Source organism: Neolamprologus brichardi, chromosome 23 (assembly GCF_056152115.1).
Source record: "Neolamprologus brichardi isolate AB-2024 chromosome 23, ASM5615211v1, whole genome shotgun sequence".
In the NCBI taxonomy this organism is placed as follows: domain Eukaryota; kingdom Metazoa; phylum Chordata; class Actinopteri; order Cichliformes; family Cichlidae; genus Neolamprologus; species Neolamprologus brichardi.
The window spans coordinates 19,047,931-19,069,310 of NC_142125.1; the positions used below are offsets into that span (position 1 = coordinate 19,047,931).

At 40.2% G+C, this 21,380-nt stretch overlaps 2 protein-coding genes across 3 annotated transcripts; one reads left to right on the plus strand and one right to left on the minus strand.

The window, feature by feature from the left end:
• Positions 1-783: 783 nt before the first annotated feature.
• LOC102777487 (protein EFR3 homolog B-like) lies at positions 784-17,295 on the plus strand. Its single transcript, XM_087836813.1, has 22 exons — positions 784-1,089; positions 4,686-4,762; positions 4,930-5,057; positions 5,368-5,518; positions 6,085-6,206; positions 6,576-6,725; positions 7,072-7,167; positions 7,601-7,679; positions 9,395-9,530; positions 9,608-9,760; positions 9,874-9,985; positions 10,106-10,157; positions 12,366-12,538; positions 13,088-13,163; positions 13,355-13,516; positions 13,672-13,803; positions 13,914-13,981; positions 14,701-14,834; positions 16,060-16,151; positions 16,227-16,275; positions 16,543-16,649; positions 16,827-17,295. Exons 1-22 carry the CDS (start codon positions 804-806, stop codon positions 16,959-16,961), a joined length of 2,670 nt encoding a protein of 889 aa, XP_087692939.1. The 5' UTR covers positions 784-803; the 3' UTR covers positions 16,962-17,295.
• Positions 17,296-18,212: 917 nt separating this feature from the next.
• LOC102777200 (pro-opiomelanocortin-like) lies at positions 18,213-19,770 on the minus strand. 2 transcript variants are annotated; one of them, XM_006800314.2, is made up of 3 exons: positions 19,682-19,770; positions 19,004-19,124; positions 18,213-18,906 (listed from the first exon to the last, which is right to left on the minus strand). In XM_006800314.2, exons 2-3 carry the CDS (start codon positions 19,118-19,120, stop codon positions 18,397-18,399), a joined length of 627 nt encoding a protein of 208 aa, XP_006800377.1. In that variant the 5' UTR covers positions 19,121-19,124; positions 19,682-19,770; the 3' UTR covers positions 18,213-18,396. The 2 variants fall into 2 exon arrangements, with proteins under 2 accessions (XP_006800377.1, XP_035767755.1); XM_035911862.1 differs by having other exon boundaries at positions 19,689-19,760.
• Positions 19,771-21,380: the final 1,610 nt, after the last annotated feature.

Below are 21,380 nucleotides of genomic sequence, written 5' to 3' on the forward strand. Positions count from 1 at the left end.
TCCTCAAACAGCTGGAGGTTTCAGGAAACTCCTCCTCATCTTTCTCCTCCTCCTCCTCTTCCTGATGCGCTGTGATGTCAGAGGCGCTCCAGCATGCAGAGCCGGGTATCGATCGCTCTCATTGATTATTGACCGAGCCTGACGGGGAGCTGGGGCTCAACAGATGTTACATAAACAGTTGTTGAGCGTGTTGGAGGGAAACAGCTGCAAGAGAGCGACGCTGCAGACGAGCAGGTAGGACATCGCTTTTTATTTTACACTGCTGTCTTCATCATCATCTTCAGTAAAACTCACATGTGAAAACTCACTTCTTTTACACTCATCTACAGTAATGTGAAGCTAAAGTACAGTTAATAAATCAGCATTTATCATGAAATCCTCAATCAAAGCAGGACTTTTATTAATAATAAGTTTAAAAACAGGACTTTTTGCTCCATGTGTTATAATATAATACATATATAGGTAATGCTGTAAATACTAGTTAGTACATCTTTAATTTCCTTTCTTTGTGTTTTTTACTTAATTACCAAACCAAACATTTGTGGGGAATAAATGGAAAATAATTGGGGTCCTTTTATCTTTTCAAAGATTTTCAGGGACCCAAACTTTGATTGGTTCCCTCATGTTGGGCTCTGCTGAGGAAGTTGGTGTATCAGAGCTGCAGATCTGAAGGGGTTAAATTCAGAAGAATTTTAAGAGGCAGGCTTTTCATTTCAATCCTTGTTCTTATTTTCCTCCTCCACCTCTCCCCATCCACACGTCTCCTCTCCTCTTCCTCAGGACCTCTTCTTTTTTCTCCAGAGATGCCAGGGACTCTTCTCAGGTTCCCCAGCTTGCCGCGGGGGGTCACCATGCCGGCACTGCTGAACTCTTTGCCCCGAGGCATCAACCCTCCCAGTTTACCCAGAGGAATCACCATGCCCAGTATGCCCACTCTGCCCAGTTTACCCAGTATGCCCCGTGGCGTGACCATACCCAGCTTGCCCAGGGGGATGTCGCTGCCGAGGGCTGCCATGCCGGCCGTAACTGAGGCTCCAAGGCGGCTGCTGCAGGACTGCTGCTCTGTGCTGGACCACCAGACACCCGGAGGTAATGGATACAGTGAATACACTGGCTGCTTCACATTAAGACTCCAACAATGTTTGTGAGGAGGACGTCTTTGAATCAAACAGATAAAGGATGGGTGTACTTTTAAATTCTTAAAACGGAAGCCAAAGCAGAAGTACCTTTAATTTTCTTATTAATATTCCACATGACCTTGGTAAACACTTTCCTGATGTGTTTATACCCTCAGTCTTTAGTTTTGGGTCTAACTAAACTTTGATCTCAATAGAATCAGGAAAGAGGAATAACTGGCTAACAACTTAAGACTTATGCAGGAGACTTAACTGGAATAAATAGATGCAGCCAAGCCTAACAAGAATAACATATAATATTATGAATTTAGGTTTAGTGCAAGTTATTGTTGATAAACAGGGCTTTTAAATTACATCCCACTGTGGATCAACAGTCTGTTGATAGCATTACTTTCATGGTCCAAAGTTCCGGAAATTAGATCATATAATATAGAAGATCAGCCCAACTCCTGCTCCGACTCAACTTCGACATTTTGAATGAGCATCTAACACTTAATTGTCTTTTCATATTTTTACTGAATATATGTGGATTTTTTTTTTATCACACTAGATCTCAGCACAACCCAATAAAACTACCATCAGACCGATCGTCTTTTTCAAAAGAGAAAAACATCAAATACTTTCTGTCCTAATACTGTATTTTTTTCTCACATAGGCTCCCTTATTAAGTCTAAAACATGTAAGCAACCTTATATTAAACAGCCAGAAAGTGAGCGATAAGTTAAGAGAAGAAGACAAATGAATGTCAGTTTCAGTTTTGTTCCCTTTCTGCAGTAAAAACAGAGCAGATGAATGTTTTCAGTTCTGCAGGTTTCTGATATATATATATTTTTTTCATTTTCGGTTGGAATGATGAATAAATCCAGAGCAGATTATAGAGCGCTGAGCTGCTGCACATGGCCCGGATCTCTCACTCACACACACACACCCACACACACACACACGCGCACACACACACACACACACACACACACACACACACACACACACACACACACACACACACAGAAAAGTCTTTCAGGGTTAAGAGCCTGTGGGAGTATAAATACTACACTGTTAAATCTGTCTTATTCCATTTTAACAAACTCGTTAACAAACAGCATCTTTTTGTTTTATTTTAAATCTTTCATCTGGAGTTAAACAGCTAACATGCAAAAGCATTTTCAACATTGTCCTCTGACATTTAATCTGACCATCGAGATACGAGCTTTATAACTGACGGTGAATGAAAGGAGGCGGGGCCACATCAGTGTGTGTGTGTGGAGGATTAACCACAAGTGTGTGTGTGTATGTGGTGGATGTGACAGTGTAGATGTGAGCTGAACGAGTCATCCTTATGTACGGTAAGAACAATTATTTTTATTTATTAAGGCTTATCTCAAAATAAATAGAAACAGGTTTAAAGATCAAACACAGGCATAACTGAAGCTTCACTTAGCCGATAAAAGTCCTGAAAAGATGTGCGACAGTTCACCTCTGCATCAGCTTCTCTCCTTAAATCTACCTGTTAGTCATGATGTCAATGTATTTTAAAGGGACAACTTACTGTATGTGTTTTTTTCTAGTTTAACAGTTTCAAACCAATATTATGAAGGTAATAATAATAACATTAATAATAATAATAAAATTAATTACAGCTGCAAGCAGTGATAATTTGGCGTATCAAGGCACGCTGGGATTAAAGTGTTTCCTGTAGGCATGCAGATTTCTGATTGGCTGTTGCAGAAACGTAATGTTTATTACAAAAACTGTGTGATGTTAAAGAAACGCCCGCTAGTTGTTCATTGTGTTGCTGTGAATAATGTTAATATAGTGTCACAGCAGTACCTGATAGAGTCACAGCCTTTAATGTATTGATTGACGTTTTTGGACACGCCCCTCATAAACTGAGACCCCAATTTGAGCAAATTTTTGAAAAATTACTTTTTTAAAATAGTATTCGATGACATTAAAACAATTTTGTTTAGAAAAAGTGTTAAAATACACTAGTTATCACTTCTTTTAAAGGTTTCTTGGTTGCCATGGTGATGGCTCTCAAAAGAGTGTCTTTAACATGTTGGAAGTATGACCAAATTTCATACATGTACCTAAAACATGGCAGCAGGGCTCCTGGGTTGTATAATAAAATAGAGACATTTTCACAAATCACAAAGTGCAAAATTCTGAGCATGTTAAGCCAGTGGACTCTTTTTCTGCAATGCAAATAGAGTTTTCTTATTTTAAGTTGAATGAATGAACTACTGATTTGAGTCATTAAAAGTTGGTTCATTTTAATTGTGTGTGTGTGTGTCTGTGTTTTTTATTTAATTATCCCTAATACGGCAACTGTTTGTCATTGTTATAATATCAAATAGTTCAAGAGAAGAGTCTTTGTTACTTTACTTAACCATGTGAGGATCCGTAATCATCTCTCAATGATCTGACAATGACCATTATTCTTATTATTCATATTAACAAAACAAATAAAAACCAAACATACCACTGTCATGGGATGTATCATATCATATATTGTAACTAATAATTCATCTGAACAACAAAATAAACAGTGCAAAAAATACAATTTAAAACCAACTCATGAAAAAGCTCTCAGAAAAGTATGATCTGCTGGTTCTGCAGGGTCTGAAGGTCCAAACATGCCACCTGTCCTGGTTTTTGAGACTGAACAGCATGCTCGCAGTGACAGTGCGGATTCTTTAAGCTCTGCTAACTAAAAAACACAAACAATATAAACACATTACATAACAAACCACGGCAGGATTAAGATGTGTTCTCACTGCTGCATTGTGGGTGTGTGTGGGGTGTGTGTGCGTGCGTGCACTCGTAGGCCTGTTGTTGTGAGGACCACATCTTTTTGCAGAGTCTTCACTTTAGGACAGTTTTGGTTTACAGATTCAGGTTTGAATCAGGTTTATGTTCAGTGTGTCATTCAGGGGCCTCAGAAAGTCAGGAAGACGAGCGTTTGTGTGTTGTGCTGGCAGCTGACCAGTGGCAGATCTCGTCTCCTTTAATCCCCCAAAAGCCGTGACGCCGAACATGGAGAGAGATGAAAATCAAAGAAAATCTATAAATGTCCAGTACAATACATAAACTTGACTGCCCAATTTAGGCTGTTACAAACATTTTTTAAAAACTCACTACTGAAAATAGGTTTTTATTATAATTCAACCTGCTTTATAACATTTTAAAGAGTTTTTGTGTCGTTCTGTAGTTAGTATATTATATATTTACAAATAAATGAAATTATAAAAATGGCTCCACAGTTTTCTAGCTCCAAGAGAGGCTGAATGTTATTATTATTAACTATCAAAAACAATGGAAAAGAAAAAATTCTCAATTTCAGAATTCCTAAAAAAAGTCAGTTCCTTAATAACTCAGATATATCCTAAAAATTGTGAATATTTTAAATCAAAGATCAACATTTTAATTTATTAAAATTATTAGAGGACATTTTAAATATGGAAATGTTTCTCTGAAGCCTGCTGTGTTTCAGACTTTGTTTCAAATACATTGTAACTGAAGGGGGAAATTTAAACGTGTCTCTGTGTTCAGGGCTGTGTGGCTGCTGCTGGGCCCTTCGGCCACGCTACAAGCGGCTGGTCGACAACATTTTCCCAGAAGACCCTGAGGTAAACACCTGTACATCTACACCGCACAGTCTTTACATTTATTTTAGTGCTTCAGTATCAAATGTAATCAAAATCCAAAAATGTCATCTTTATTTCACATATTCATGAAGTTTCAATAAGCTGCACAGTAACAACATCTCTGTGTGTATTTGTGTGTGTGTGATCAGGAAGGGCTGGTGAAAGCCAATATGGAGAAGTTGACCTTCTTCGCTCTGTCTGCTCCGGAGAAGCTCGACCGCATTGCTGCGTACCTGTCAGAGCGTCTGACCAAAGAGCTGAACCGCCACCGCTACGGGTCAGTACACACAAACACACTAAAGCCCACACAGATGGCCTTAAAATCATTATGCTAACTGGCAGCTTAAATGAATAAAATTCTACTTAAAAATCATTGAAAAAAGACATTCAGAAGTCAGGATCTAGAGTATCCCTGTAAAGCAATCAGCAGTTCAGGTCTTTTAAGTATTTAAGATCTTTTAAGTATTACAAGCTTCACACTTCTCTGAAATCAGCCCACCTTCTCTAGAGGAGTGACTGATCTCAGGGGTTTAAAATATGACACATATGTTTAACAGCAATGTGATTTTTTTTTCCCGCCCCCTCAGGTATGTGTGCATAGCGATGGAGGCGATGGAGCAGCTGTTGCTTGCATGTCACTGTCAGAGCATCAACCTGCTGGTGGAGAGTTTTCTCAGCACACTGCGTCTACTGCTGGAGGCTGACAAACCACACCTCCACATACTCGCCACCAACTCTGTATGTAACACCCTGCAACAGTGGACAGCATTTAAAAGCTTTGAGATCTTGGTAAAGTGTTCATGGGTTTGCAGTAAAGGAAACATTTACTAATCACAAGCTGCAGAAGTGATGTTAATTTGTTAATGATTATTTGTTCATTTGACCATTCACCAGTCTTTTAACATTCATTAAGTTTCATGTATTATGAGGAACTGCAAGCATTTCATCTAATGAAGGAATGTAAAATCTCTTAATGAATTTTACAAAGTAGAAGTTGTATCACAGTAGGAATGTTTCTCGGAACTGTCAATTAAAAGGTTAATTAATTATCCATAAGTTTAATTTATATATTTGTTTTTTAAGTAGATCTAAGTTCAAATTAAAGGGCAACCTGTAAGTAAAATTTACATTTGAAATTTATTTTAATACTCAAAATTGAGCAGTTTTACTTCTGCTTGGGGAATTTGGAAAATGTGATCTTATTATTTCTAAATTTGTTTCTTGTTTTAACTGTATGTATTCATGTGTAATTGCTTTTCAATGTGTTTTGATGGATTAAGAGGCTCATTTTGTGTGTTGCATAGTTTGTAAAGTTTGCAAACATCGAGGAGGACACACCGTCATATCACCGGAGCTACGACTTCTTCGTGTCTCGCTTCAGTGAGATGTGTCACTCTGATCACGAAGACCTTGACACCAGAAACAAGTCAGTTCTGAGGTTTAACTTTGACTTGATACGAACTCACAGACACTTTTTAAGAAGGGTATACAATTGTGAGTGCCCGAACACAAATAATCAACAATTTTAGTAATCAACCATTTGATTAGATATGTAAGCATCCTCAGTTTATGCCTTTTCATATGTCAAAGATTTTTTTTTTATCAGCAAATTGTTGAATAGTATTGATGATGCATGGAGCATGTTTCTCTCTGTATAAGAGGAATATTGTGGAATAATCCAAAATTATGAAGTTTCATAAAATAAACAGCAAAACAAAACTCAGCTCCAGAGTCTGGAGATGAACGTGTACTTAGTGTGTTTGTGGGTAAACTTATGAAGTTTGTGTGTGTTTAGGATCCGTGTGTCGGGGATCTGCGGGCTGCAGGGCGTGGTGAGGAAGACGGTAGACGATGAGTTGCAGGTGAACATCTGGGAGCCGCGTCACATGGAGCAGATTGTCCCTGCCCTGCTGGTCAATCTGCAGCAACACTCACAAAACGACAGGTATAGACATGTATTAATGTTAACACTCTCATACACCTACACGTTTTACTGCTAGATATGTAAAGTGACATCTGTGTTTAGGATTATATTTAAAAGCACTGCCGTTGGTTCCCACATTCAGCTGGTGACACTCCTATCTAAACATCAGCTAATTTTGAGATTTTGTAAAATGGATAAGAAATTTAATACGTTTGCTATGCTGTTTATGGTGCTGTTAAATCATGTGGTCAAATAAAACAAAGCCAAAAGTCACTGAAAGTACATTTAAACAGTTAAATTTACTCAGAATATTGTATGAGATTTGGTTAGTGGCTTGTTTTCAGCATTTCCCTCTTTGTTTGTTCAGCGGATCTCCAGCAGAGCAGACAGAGGTTTGTTTCAGGGAGCTGCTGTGCCGAGCTGCTTATGGACACATTAACAATGCTATCAAACCAGTGCTCATGTAAGATATACACTATATTTATAGCACAATAGTAGTATTACTCCTTACGAAAGCAGAGTGCTTTGTATTAAGTACACAGAAAAAGATTAACAAAGATTTAATAATTTCTTTGAAGTATGGAGTCAAAACATCAAACACTCAATCAAAATAGATAGAAAGAAAGTTTCTAACTTCCTTCGACTGTATCTGCTGATATTTATACATATTCATATATAATACTGTTGGACTCTATTATAGTGACTTTGAAGTTCAAAATGATGCTTATTTATCTTGCACATACCTTCATGCTCAACCTCTGTTTATCGTTTATTCTGAGTAGCTGTACTAATAGAGGTCAAAATCAGTAGTAGCAGCAGTATTTATTTAGTTTCTAGTATATATGATATGCTATAATAATATATCATTACATGCAGATTGCTGGACTGTCTTTCAGGCACCTGGACAGTCACAGTCTTTGGCAGGGACGAGGGTTTGCTGTTCAGTGTTTTCAGATCATCATGTACTCTATTCAGGTTTGTTATTAAACTAATAATCCTGTATATACTGCACTATAGTCAGTGTTGGGGAGTAACGGAATACATGTACCGCCGTTACGTATTTAAAATACAAAATATGAGTAACTGTATTCCGTTACAGTTACCGTTTAAAAAGGTGGTATTTAGAATACAGTTACTTTGTTGAAATAAATGGATTACACGGCGGTACTTCCCTGTTTCATATTGTGGCGGGTTAGGCCTGTTTGGGTTTTGTTTGACAGCTACGTTCTGTTGTTCCAGGCGGCAGCGTTACGGTTGCCATGGTTACAGGGTGACACTCTCTCTCTGCGTGTTTCCTGGGTGAGAGAGCGCCTGTTGTTGTTGTGCTAAGCTAATAGGCAGAATGCGACAGGTATAGCTCTAAAGAATGTAGCATCATGGGCAGTGTAGTCCGTGCTGCAGGGAGAATGGACTGCCATACACGTTATGTGTCTGTGAGCGAGGGAGAGAGAAAAAGGAAAAGTACGAGCTGTCATCGAGCAGAAACGGGAGCTGGAAGCATGTAAATATAATAATAACCACTGCAGCCAAGAAGAGAGCCTGACGAGCCCAGTTGTAAGTAAGCTATTAAGACTCGACTGTACACCGTGTTCCTGTTTTCCTCCAAAAACAATAAGTTCCGTTGGAGCAGCCTTTCAACGCCTCTCTTTGTCTCTGCTAGCAAAGTTGACCCAGACAACAAAGTAAAGCTAGTTTTCAGCTACGAGCCCGTCACGAACCCACCGTATTAGCCAGAGGTCCCTTTACTACGGTTCGGAGCCGCTGACCTTCAGTAACAGTAATAAATCACAGCAATAGTACATTCATGTAGTTGTAAACAGCATGATAATATATTAAGTAATCCAAAGTATTCAGAATACGTTACTCTCATTGAGTAACGTAACGGAATACGTTACAGAATACATTTTGGGGCATGTATTCTGTATTCTGTAATGGGATACATTTTAAAAGTAACCTTCCCAACACTGACTATAGTAATAGTTGTCATTTCATACAGCAAGTTAAATTAATACATTTAAATTACCTCAGCTTTAAAGTAACATATATTTAAATGCCCTTCAAAGGAACTTAAAGGAAATACTCTTAGACTGTAAAGTTAAATACGTATCTGTAGAAAGAATGAACTTACTTATTTTAACTGTGTGTACTTAATTTAAGTACTTTAGGATGTGCTTTAGCTTAAACATAATTACTTTATTCCGTTTAGTTTTGTAAATGTATGATAATATAATTTTAAATAAAATTTAACTGCTGTTATATTTATGTAACAATAATGTCAACTTAATTATGTTAATTTCTTTCTTAATTATTAGAAAGTACTGTAGTATTTAATATTATAGTTTAAGTATTGAAAAATAAGAATAACAAGTTTAACCTAAGATTAACTTAACAAAATGCATTTGTTTAAGCATTTAAGCACAATTACTTAATCTTAATCTTACTGTAGTGTTACTGAAAGTTAATTTAAATGTATTTTCAACATAACCTTAGTTAAATCTACAAAGTTGAACTAATAATTATTATTTTAAGTACAAAATGTGGGAAATAAATAATAATAAACACTGCTAATGGTACATTCCTTTTACTCATCCTACATTTACCTCTAAAGCACTTAACTGTCCCCAGCTGTACTGGCTATATTACGTGTCACTCCACCTGTTATTCTGTAACTGAACTGAACTCTTGGTCAGTCCCAGCACTCCCACCTGGTCATCCAGCAGCTGTTGGGTCACCTGGATGCCAACAGCAGGAGTCCAGCTTCAGTCAGAGCTGGGATTGTGGAGGTCCTGTCTGAAGCAGCCGTTATAGAAGCGACTGGATCTGTCGGTGAGCCTCCAGCTCACACCCACATCTGTTTATATATACACAGTAATGCTTAATGTTACTTATACTATACTCTGCAGGTCCCACAGTGTTGGAGGTGTTCAACACGTTACTGCGACAGCTCAGGCAGAGCGTGGACTACCAGCTGACTGGTTACTATGACAATGGTGGTAAACATAAAACCAGCTCGATTGAAGAGAAAAAACTGCAGGACGCCGTCATTAAAACTATTGGTGTGTTCATTCTGGTATTTCAGCACTTTTTTGCATTAAAGGTGACAAACTTTTCTTTGTACTTTTCATTTTATTTACTTCATTTGAGCTGATGTTACCTCATGAAATTTCAGGATCCTTTGCCAACACACTGCCTATTTACCAGAGGTCAGAGGTCATGCTGTTCATCATGGGAAAGATTCCTGTTCCTGGTATCTACCCAGCCTTGGGTTCACCCAACTCCGGGTACCATTCACACTAACTTTCTGTGCTCTCTATTGCCTGTAGTTAACACTGTACTCACCTAGTATTTGACAAAATACTTGTAAAACACCTTAATTTTGTGAAATAATATTCTTGACTCAGGTTTGAAGGCAGCAGGATGATACAGGTGATGCTGCTGAAGTCTCTCCTCCAGGTGAGTTCTCTTTAAAACCCTCCAGCTCTGCTCTTACCTTTTGAAAGCACACAGTTAAAATAATAAAGGAAAACCTGAAGGGTTGGTGAAGTGCAAATTTACTGTGGATTTTGAGATTTTGAGACGGGGCGATCGTGGCTCAAGAGTTGGGAGTTCGCCTTGTAATCGGAAGATTGCCGGTTCGAGCCCCGGCTTGGACAGTCTCAGTCGTTGTGTCCTTGGGCAAGACACTTCACCCGTTGCCTACTGGTGGTGGTCAGAGGGCCCGGTGGCGCCAGTGTCCGGCAGCCTCGCCTCTGTCAGTGCGCCCCAGGGTGGCTGTGGCTACAATGTAGCTTGCCATCACCAGTGTGTGAATGTGTGTGTGAATGGGTGGATGACTGGATATGTAAAGCGCTTTGGGGTCCTTAGGGACTAGTAAAGCGCTGTATAAATACAGGCCATTTACCATTTACCATTTACCATAATCAAAATGAAATGGTGTTTAGTTTATTGGTTTATCAGATAAACAGCAGGTGAAACTGATTCAACACTCGCTGATTAAAGTCGTATGACTGAATAAAGCTGAATAACGTATGTCTCCAAAGGTTGATTCTGGTCATCTGGACGTAGCGTTTTGTGGGAGAAACGTTTTGTCACTCATCCAAGTGACTTCTTCAGTCTCAGCTGACTGCAGGTTTCCCCAAATCTTATAAACAGTACATTTGCAAAATGACTGAAACCAGCCCACTGAAGGAACAATTGGCTGGGAGGTCAGTTCCTTAATCATAATTATGCAAATTCTCATGACTATTGACCAATTGACCACATTGACCACTGACCAAAACCCACTGATCAATGGCCATGAGTACCATTCACAGAGAGTTGGGGAATGGCAGCAATCACAGCATTGTAAGATGGCAAAAGATGTACCCTTAGGCCCCCTCCTCGATTCAGAGATGGTCTTTCCCTTTTCATGTAAACGGCCTCCTTGACTCCGCGCTCAAACCAGCGTTCCTCCCTGTCCAGGATGTGTACATCCTCATCCTTGAAAGAGTGTCCACTGGCCTGTAGGTGTAAATAGACTGCAGAGTCCTGGCCTGACGAGGTAATTCTTCTGTGTTGTGCCATCCGCTTCGCCAGAGGTTGTTTGGTTTCCCCGATGTATAAATCCTGGCAATCCTCCTGGCACTTAACAGCGTACACTATGTTACTCTGTTTGTGTCGGGGGACCCGATCCTTGGGGTGGACCAATTTTTGGTGCAGCGTGTTTTGGGGTTTAAAAGACACGGAGACCCGGTGTTTAGAAAAAATGCGTCTCAACTGCTCCGATACTCTTGACACATACGGGATCACTACATGTTTTCGCTTGGGCAGCGGTTGTCCTTCTCTCCTGGATCGGCTGGAGCTTTCTTTTGGTGCCTTCCCAGCTTTGACAATAGTCCAGCTGGGATAACCACATTTACTCAGGGCCTTCTTGATGTGCTGTTCTTCTGCCTCCCTGGCCGCTGTGTCAGTGGGGGATGGTGTTCGCTTTGTGCTGTAGCGTCCTAATGACACCCAGTTTATGCTCCTGTGGATGATGAGAGTCAAACCTTAAACACTGATCCGTATGTGTAGGTTTACGGTACACGTCAGCTTTTAGATGCCCCCCATTACTGCTGGAAATCTCACAGTCTAAGAAGGCTAACCTGCCACTTTTCATATCCTCCCTGGTGAATTTGATGTGTTGGTCCACCGAGTTAATGTGATCTGTTAAATGTGGTACATCCTGAGATTTGATTTTCACCAAGGTGTCATCCACATACCTGAACCAATGGCTTGGTGGTGTTCCAGGGTAGGATAGCAAAGCCCTCTTTTCCACTTCTTCCATGTACAAATTGGCCACGATGGGTGAAACTGGGGAGCCCATGGCACACCCGTGTTTCTGCCTGTAGAACTGACCCTTATGTGAAGTAGGTGGAATGAAGACACAGTTCCAAAAGCAAACACACTTGGTTGATGCTGAGAGTGGTCCTCCCACAAAACGCTACGTCCAGATGAACAGAATCAACTTTTGGAGATTTACTTACCTGGATGATTGAGCATGCATCAAGATGAATAACGTATGGTTCAGAATTTACAGCACTTGAGGCTCATCTTTGTAATCTTTGAAGCTGTATTCATGCAAGCTTAAATAACATTTTCCTGTCAGTCTGACGTGCTCGCTGTCCTTCCTCTGTGCCTCAGGTGTCAGAGCATTACGAAAGTAGCAACCTGCTGACGGCGCTGCCCTCGTCCTTCCTGGAGCCTCTGCTGTCCTTCACGCTGATGGAGGATCCGGAGATCCGCCTGCTTGTTCTGTCCATCCTCACCTCGCTCATTGACAGACGCCACAACGCCTCCCGGCTCACCACAGCCAGGTCACACTTCCACAGAGACAACACCACCATTACCAGAGACTAATGACCGATGTGGAGAATAATGAGTTGTAAAGAGCTCCACCCTGTGGCAGGGGGATGTCACTGCAGACCTGCTGATTGTCTTTAGCTTGTGATGAAAATAATGTAAATACTTCCACTTTTCTCTCATTAAAAGATGATCTGCAATAATCATTTTAAAGGAGGATCACATAGCATCTTTGGTCATTCTAAAATGGTTGGAGGCGTTTCAGATTATATAAACAAAGATACTGCTTTGCACACATTTTTACAACAGGCTTGAAAGAATCAGTGAATCTGCCTTATAAGACTGTTGTTCAGTCTCTACCTTAAATTCAAAATTAAAGTCATGGCCAGATGCATTTTATTTAAAGTACTCCTATGGTTCCCTCATCCATAGAGCCCGCATGGCTGTTCCTTTTGATCCTACCATTGTGGATTTATTATAGCAGAAAACTGAAAAATAGCATTTGGCTAAAGGCGTTAACTGACCTGTTGAGGATCGATAAGTTATTGGTTATGTGTCTACAGTGTGGCATTTGATGTCTCATCCTTGGAAATGAAAGAGGACAGATGCTCTCGACAGGACAACCTGTTCATGAGGAAGGTAAGCTCACATCATCAGAGACACCACGAATGATGTCACTAATTCGGAGGTTCGAGGTTGGAAGAATTTATTTCAGAGATTTACACCAAGATTTGATCAGATGGCTTTTAAAGGCAGGGATAAAACGGGTGGTCTTAAGTGTACATCATGATATTTGCACATTTCAGCATGATGTGTTTGTGTTCATGCAGCATGCTCAGCGTCTATACAGACACGTCTACCTGGCCTCTAGGGAGGAGAACAGTGGACGCAGCCACTACCAAGCCCTCTTCACCCTATTGGCTGTTCTAAGCGTGGAATTGGCCAATGAGGAGGTTGTGGTGGATCTGATTCGACTGATCCTGGCTCTGCAGGTAGGCAGAACCTCTTTGATATGATTTAAAGGCCCGTGTAGGGGCAAAGCTTAGTTTATTAATGTTGCAGTGTGTGGTGTTTACAAATAAACAATAAATAAAATAGCACATTGCTTCTTCCTCTCCCTTTAACTTTCCTGTGATTGGCTGCACAGGAGATGACTCTTTCCAATCAGGAGTGTCTGTCAGTGTTTAATCGCTGTGGGATCCACGCCCTCTGCGCCGCCTTCCTCAACCTGCTGTCACAACTTGGCCCGCCTCCAACACTCCACCAGCACATCACTCAGGTGAAGTCGGTGTAAGTGTGTGTGTGTGTGTGTGTGAGTGTGAGAACATGAGAAACAAAGGTGTTTGTTAGCACAACATCACAGACTGTGTGTTTGTTTTGGATCTCCAGGTGATAGAAAGTCGACAAAAGGATGCTCCTCACCTGCTGCCCGAAGTCATGTTTTGTGACAAACCCAGGTAGAGCGAGAGGCGCACTAATTGATTGTATTAAAACATTATAAAATGTAAAACTTTAGTTAGAAATAAGAGTAGAAATTCAACCAGACACCCACATATTTACATCAAATCGAAAAGCAGAATAAATATTGTCAGGTTAGCCCCATTTTAAAGTTAAAAAAACAAATAAAATATAGTATTTTATGTTATTGAGTTATGTAATTACACTTTACTAAAGTGTTGAAACTCTAGTAGAAAAAGCATAAAACCATCAACTATTAAACAGTTCCATGCTGACCTCATATTGTTCTCAATATTCTTAATAATATACTTGTTATGGTTGATTCTGGTAACTCGCAGTATAGACAAAATCAATCCAATCAATCGTGCAACTAGTCAGCTCACGACTGTGGCAACTGTTCCTCCTACATATTCTCTGATCAGCTGCAAGCCGTGGGGTTGCCAAGTGCTGAGGCAAACAGTATGTAAAAGTCACTCTGCTCCCTCGGTAACTGCAGGGCTCCTAGCATTAGCATCACCACAAAAGTGTACACCAAGGGCTTCATAGCACAGGTTTCTGTTGCCAAGCGACTCCTGTAGGTGTAGTGCGCAGGTGGCCCAGTTCTTCTGTCCAATGTACATTTATACAGATTCAATTGTTTAGCTTGGTTGTACCTCAGCTTTGTTTGTCTAGCACCAGAATTTTTAAAGTCTTGGTGTTATAACTGTGTGTGTATCAGACTCCCAGAAGGTGAGCTGAAGGTGGATGAAGCTTTGCTGTTCGTCCAATCAAAGATCTGCGAGGCCCTGGCAGGAAGCAGCTACAGCGCACACTGTGAACGCTTCAACACACTGTACACACCTCAGTTAACAGGTACTCAAACTAGGGTGACCAACCATCCTCTTTTCCCCAGACATGTGAACTATTCACGTTCTGTTCGGGGCATCCGGGGGGATTTTCAAGATGGATGAAAATGTCTGGGTGTTTCCTATAGGCCTACTGAGGACCCATATGTGCAACATCATCCCTGAACTGCTGTGTTGTAAGTGGTTGTTCCGCGCTCACAGACGGGACAGAGCGCGGAGCGGCGTGTTGAAAAGATGCCAAAAGATGCCAAAGCGCAAGTGCATCTTTTCAGACAAACTGCAAAAGAAATTTCCCTGGTATCATAAATGGGAGGCGTAGTGCACTGTGTGCAGCGCTGGCACTTGCGTTTGTGTGTCTAACAAAGGTGCCGGAGATCTTGTTGTTTACGTGGACACAGAAAAACATGAAAAGGCTGTGCAAGGCGAAAATTCATCTAGTAAGTTGACTGAGTTCTTTGTTACACCTGGGGAAAACGAGGATGCTGTTGTATCTGCAGCAGAAGGTGCACCGGCATTTCATACTATGATGCAACACAATAGCTACAGATCCATGGATTGCACTAGTGTGTTGCTTAAAAAAAAAAAAGCATTTCCAGACTTTAACACAGCTAAAAAGTTCAGCAGTGCCTGCCAGCTATTGTCAATGGTGTGATAGTGCTGGATTCAGTGGAAGTCACTCTTGAAGCTCTTTCTCAGACTTAAGTAACCAAGGAACAGAGAAAATATTCCCAATCATACTTTGACTGGAAGAATGGTGGCGTGCAAACAAAATTAATTGAAGTTAGAAACGTCAAATGAGACAGCAGAAACCACTGCACAATACCTTACTGGTACCTCACTGGTAATTTTTCTTATACAGATGAGGCATTATTTCTGTAACATTATTTAATTCCAGAAGTTTGTAAGTTATTTTCTTTTGCGCTTGTTGACTTGTTGAAATCAAAAATCAAAACATTTTTGATTTCACTATTTATTAACAGAGAAGGCATCTTGTTCAAGAGAGGATAGTAAAACTTAAACAGATCCCAGTATGGATTGTAAATAAGAACAAACGATCTAAAGCATTGTTGAGAAGCTGATGGTAATGTTTCTCAAAGTTCACATTTTAGTCAAAAACTGCAGGTAAATATTTAATAGCAGTGGGTTTGAGGGTCCACTTTAGCAGTAGTATGAGTGCACTGATAGAGGCACCAGTCTCGTAGCATTCAGACTGAATTACTGTTTTATTGTAGAAGAGGATCGTCTGTCTAAGAGGAAGAGCATTGGAGACGCCGTTTCTCTGCAGGTGGACATGGAACTTCCGTTCTGTCCTGATACACCACAGGTACCCATCTGCTGAATGTACCTGTCCTTTTGTCCATCGCACTGTTTTTGTGTCTGATCATATCTCTGTGTGCAGAAACCTCAGACTGAGCAGATCACCTTTGAGACGCTGAAGAACGCCATCGGTAGGCCATCAATTTCAAATCAATAGTATCACATGATTTGCTTGTGAACATCTAGGAAATATTCTTCAAATTGTTCCCTTCAGCAAATAGTGACAATAACTTATTTTGTATAATTTTATTTTCATTAAAATTAGAATTTTAACAATAAAAAACCCCATTTAATTTAAACCACGTAAGTGAAACTGTTAACAGTGAAATTCAAAGTGAAGCACTGGGTTAGCGTCAACAAAGAAGATCTGTCTTTGATCTGGTTTTTCTTTCTGTCAGAGGACAGAGGCGTGGTCGAGGAAGAGGAGAGGAGGAAGCGGATGGAGGTGGTGGAGAGGTTTCAGACAGCTCCCTTTGAGGAAATTGCTGCCCACTGTGGAGCCAGGGTGAGCAGCTTATTGTACTCTAACAAAGCAGCTGAAAGCACCACTCCCACACCATCGATGTGATTCTCAGCCAATAAGAGTTCACTTTAGTTTAGTAAAGTTGTTAAACGTTTTTTCATCTAGACGAAATGATCTGTCTTGATGTGATTAAAATAATGTGTTTATTTGTCTCTCCAGACATCGTTGCTTCAGTCCAAACTCAATCAGGTCTTTGAACTCATCATACATCCTCCTCCTTCTCCCTCTGGACATTCGGCACCTCGATCGACTCCGGTCTATGAGATGAAGTTTCCTGACCTCTGTGTCTATTAAAGACATTCAGCAACAACCTCGTGATGATGTTGAAGCACTTTGTTTGGTAAAGAAACAAATCAGTGGCTGTGAGGGAAAGAGGTAGGAGAATTAATATAAGAGAATCACACAAGGACTTACAGCCGTGAGCCACGTTTTTTTAGTGATTTAGTGTGGCTGTTTCCTTTATACCTGTCAGATTTTATCTTTTTGTATTAGAAATGGACTGACTCGGTGTTTGACTTCATATTTCCCAGTCTGTCCTACTGTTTGATCCTCCAGTCATGAAGTGCATCTGTACACAAGTATTGTTAATGGTTAAATGATGCTGCACTAAATAAATAGTACATGTTAATTTTATCGTCTCATCTTATTCATACACAGCAGACCTCTCGCTGTGACATTTTCATTTGTGCAGCCCTGCCTTATTTTGAAGGTTCACTTTTCTAAGAGTTCACACACAGTTGATTTGTTTTTTTTCTGTGAACCAAGGCTTCTACTGTAGCAGTATTGAGTCATAGACTTGTTTATGTAGTTATAAATGTTATACTTTACCTAAAAATGTGCGTACAGGTTGTTCTGAGGACAATAGCTCTTCTTTTTTTTTTTAGATTAGTTCAGTGATTCGTATTTCTTCCATGACGCTACATGCTCTTTTTTTAGCACTTACCTTTGATTTCCTTTTTTCTGGCCCAATACTGGATTTTTTCTTAGCAACCTTTTGTTTTTTTATGATTTCACTTTCTTTCTTACCTAGTCTTCTTCTTCTTCTTCTTCTTCTTATTATTATTATTATTATTATTAGCCCTTTAGAGCTTAAGGTCTAAAGCTGCTACATATTTGCTCTGGCATTTTTATTTTTTTACAATATATTGCTTATAAATGTTTAATTGGTTTTGTTATTTTGGGGGAAAAATCCCACTGATTATAAAGGGTTAGTGCCACCATTGTAAGTTCCTGCTTATTTTATGAGCTCACTTTATTCTGCTTGATGGACACTCCTCCTTTTCAAGACTGACATTTAAAGACTTTTCACGTAGAGCATTTTCACCTACTTCAGGAGCTGACTTCTATTAAGATTTATCGCTGTTGAGGAACCTACAGTGAAGTTTGTTATTGTGGATGTGGATCACAGGTAGCAGGTGTCTGGTGTAGATGCATGTGTTCTGGATTCGTGCATTTGTGTAGAGAAAAGATGTATCTTGTTTTGCTTGCAAATAACTTTTTATAATTCATTTAATAATTAAAGTTATTTACATTAATACATATCAAAACATCTTTCTCAGACTCTTCCTCTCTCCATCACTCAATCAGGATCATGTAACAGATGGCAGTTTCAGAGCTTTTTTATTGGTCACTCTGTTAATGGGAACTCTTTGGTGCCTGATTGCCTTGGAAAACGTTTCCTCCTCCTGTCACTCCTCTCTCCGCTGCCTCATCCTCTTCTCGTCTGGCCTCACTTCTGCTGCTGTCCTTCTTTGTTGATGACGTTCTTGAAGAGCGTCAGCAGTGGCCTCTGGCTGCGCTCATCCCAGCTCTTCATGAAGCCACCGTAGCGTTTGCTGGTTGGGGGGCTGCTCCAGCGGAAGTGCTTCATCTTATACAAGCCGTCTTTCTTCTCCTGCACCCCGTTCAGGAGCTGCTGCTCCTCCTCCGCCTCCTTGACCATCTCCTGAGCCTTCTCTCCTTCCTCTGCCAGCAGCTGATTGGTGAGCTCTCGTCTCCTCATCTCTTCGGGGAAAACTTCAGCAGACTCCTCCGCCACGCCGTTGGAGGTGTACACTTTGATGGGGCGGCGTTTTCGGCCAACGGGCTTCCCCCAGCGGAAGTGCTCCATTGAGTAGGAGCGCTTGGCCTGAGAAGAAAGTGAGGAGGCGTCTGATGGGACAGCGGGCTGGAGGTGGGCGTTGCCGGGGATGACGGGGGTCTCGGCGGTGAGGTCAGAGTGACAGAGCTGGATGCACTCCTGCAGGAGAGAATGAGAAGTAAACGTGAGCAGGGTAAAAAAAAGAAGAACCTCCCATTAAATCAGGTCTGAGTGAACAGTGTGTTTGTGCGTTTACCATTATGTTGCTCTCAGAGCTGAGCTCCTGGCAGCTCGGATGCTCCCAGCACTGGCTGACTACTTCTCTGGCCCCGCCCACTACCACTAATGCCACCAAAAGCCACATAGGACACATCCTCCTGTTGACCAATCAGAGAAAAGCACAGACAGAATGTTAAAAAATGTTACATTAACACTACATATATAACCATAATGTGACTTACAGAGTAGGTATACAAAACAGATATCACTGTGAAATTGATCAAATAAATAAATACATTCCATGTACATAAAAATAATCGTAATAAAGGGCGTGAAAGTACCTGTAATCTCTTAAGCAAAATATATTATATTGGGTTAAACAACACATTACCATTGACTTTATATAAACGTATGCAAAGTTACATTAAGTTTATATTTTGTTGATGCCAAATCCTTGTTGTCAGTTCTGAGATGATGCAAATGTCTTTTTCTCACAATTTATCTTAAAATATATTACTCAGTATTTGTGCACAAATGTATTTTTTTTTAGATCCAAGTCAAACAGTATTGAGTCAATCATTAGAAATTCATCATCTGTGAAGAACTAAAAAGTAAAAGTTAAAAAATGTCACAATAAGTGATTTTCAAGCATTTTAAGCACTTATTGATTTTAATATCATTATAAAAAGTTATTAAAGAAAATGATGATTCTCACCACACACTTTTCTGCACCTCTTCGTCCTCTTATTGCTGGTGTTTTCCCGTCACTCGGCCGCTGGATGGAGGTTTTTAGCTGTTGCTCTCTCCTCTTCTGTTGCTTTGACCAGCCGTCTGATTTTTATATCCTGCTAGCCAAGGACACGTGCATGCAGATAACGTCATCACCAGCATTTGCTCCTGCTCGCAAACGTGGACTGTTTCTAGAAAACGGACAATTCCATGTTTTCCCGCCTCCTCCTTCCTCCACATCAACCCCTCCTGCCCCTCAAATATTCACATTTTATATGGAGAAACTGTTTTAACTTCATAACCTCAGCTCTTCATTCTTTTTCAGGTGTAAATCTTCCTTTTGTGAGCATTTATAAAAAGATTTCCAGCAAAGTTCAGTTTTATATTCACAAACTTCAACAGCCTGTATTTTTTTAATGGCAGGATTTTATGATTTCTGGTTGTTCACTATTTTTTATATATTTCAAGATTCAAGATTCTTGAATTCTTGTATTTTCCTTGAGAAAACTGGATAAAATATAGACAAATTCACCCTTAAATTGAGCTTAAACTTTGCAAAAACAAAACAAAACACACATTAAATCTAATAAAGACTTTGGGGGAAGAGGAAGACCAACCACGTAAATATTGGCTTAGCACCTCACTGCCACTGTCGTGTGCTAAATGCCAGATGGCAGGTTTGGCAGATTAACATTGAGGTGCCATGTCATCATTGGGGGGAAGACGGGAGTCAAACCTGCAGGTCAGGGTGTACAGTTTCAAACTTGGGCAGCTGCTGCAGCATCACCCCTTTATCTGAGCCCTCAGCGGCACTAATGATGATTCTACAGAGGGTTTTCACTGACAGCTGGGGAACAGACGTGACAGACGTGAGCATTAAGGCCTCTACCTAAGGCCTCAGGAAGTTTCATTTCAATGTCTAGAACTTGGAGTGGTTTTTAAGCTCAGCATAGACTATACATAAAGACTATATATAAAGAACAAAAACAAACTTCTGAAGATCTTCTTTTAAAGAAGAAGCCTGGACAGGCCTCCCTTTTAAACTCTATTTCACCTTTTTATTTCATTTTTTTCTGTTTTCTCCGCATCTATTTAGAAGTTTTCTGAAAAGATGTACATGTAGTAGCCTTGAAGAAAGTAGAAATGTCATGTAGAAGTTGCCTTTCTTCGTGTCATTAAGAGATCTGCACTGATGGTCCAGTTTTCTTCAGGAACCTGCAAAAGCCTCTTTTTGGGGTTAAGGCTCTGCCCATCTAAAGGCTAATTTTAACTTCATCCAATTTCTTATAAGGGCTGTTCTTCTACTTGCACCTGCTCTTTGATGCTATCTTTCCCCTGAACAGTTTTGTTCAAGGCCTTTTAGGGTTATTCATTTCAAATTCAATCTTTATTGGCAGACTTCATGTCCATAAAAACAAGACAGAAACACACACACAACACCCCCCCCCCCCACCCCCCCCCAACAGAAGGTATAAACCATTAAATATATATAAGTATATAAATAAGTATATAAAGCATTTGTAAAAATATAAAACCATAATATACATAAAACACAATTACTTAAAATAAATCAATAAATACACAAACACTTTAACCAGTGCTTTCTCAGACTGGATGAGTAACGGGAACCACTCACTGTCGGATCTGTAAGTGCTAAAATTATACTGTTACTCGAACCATCCAGT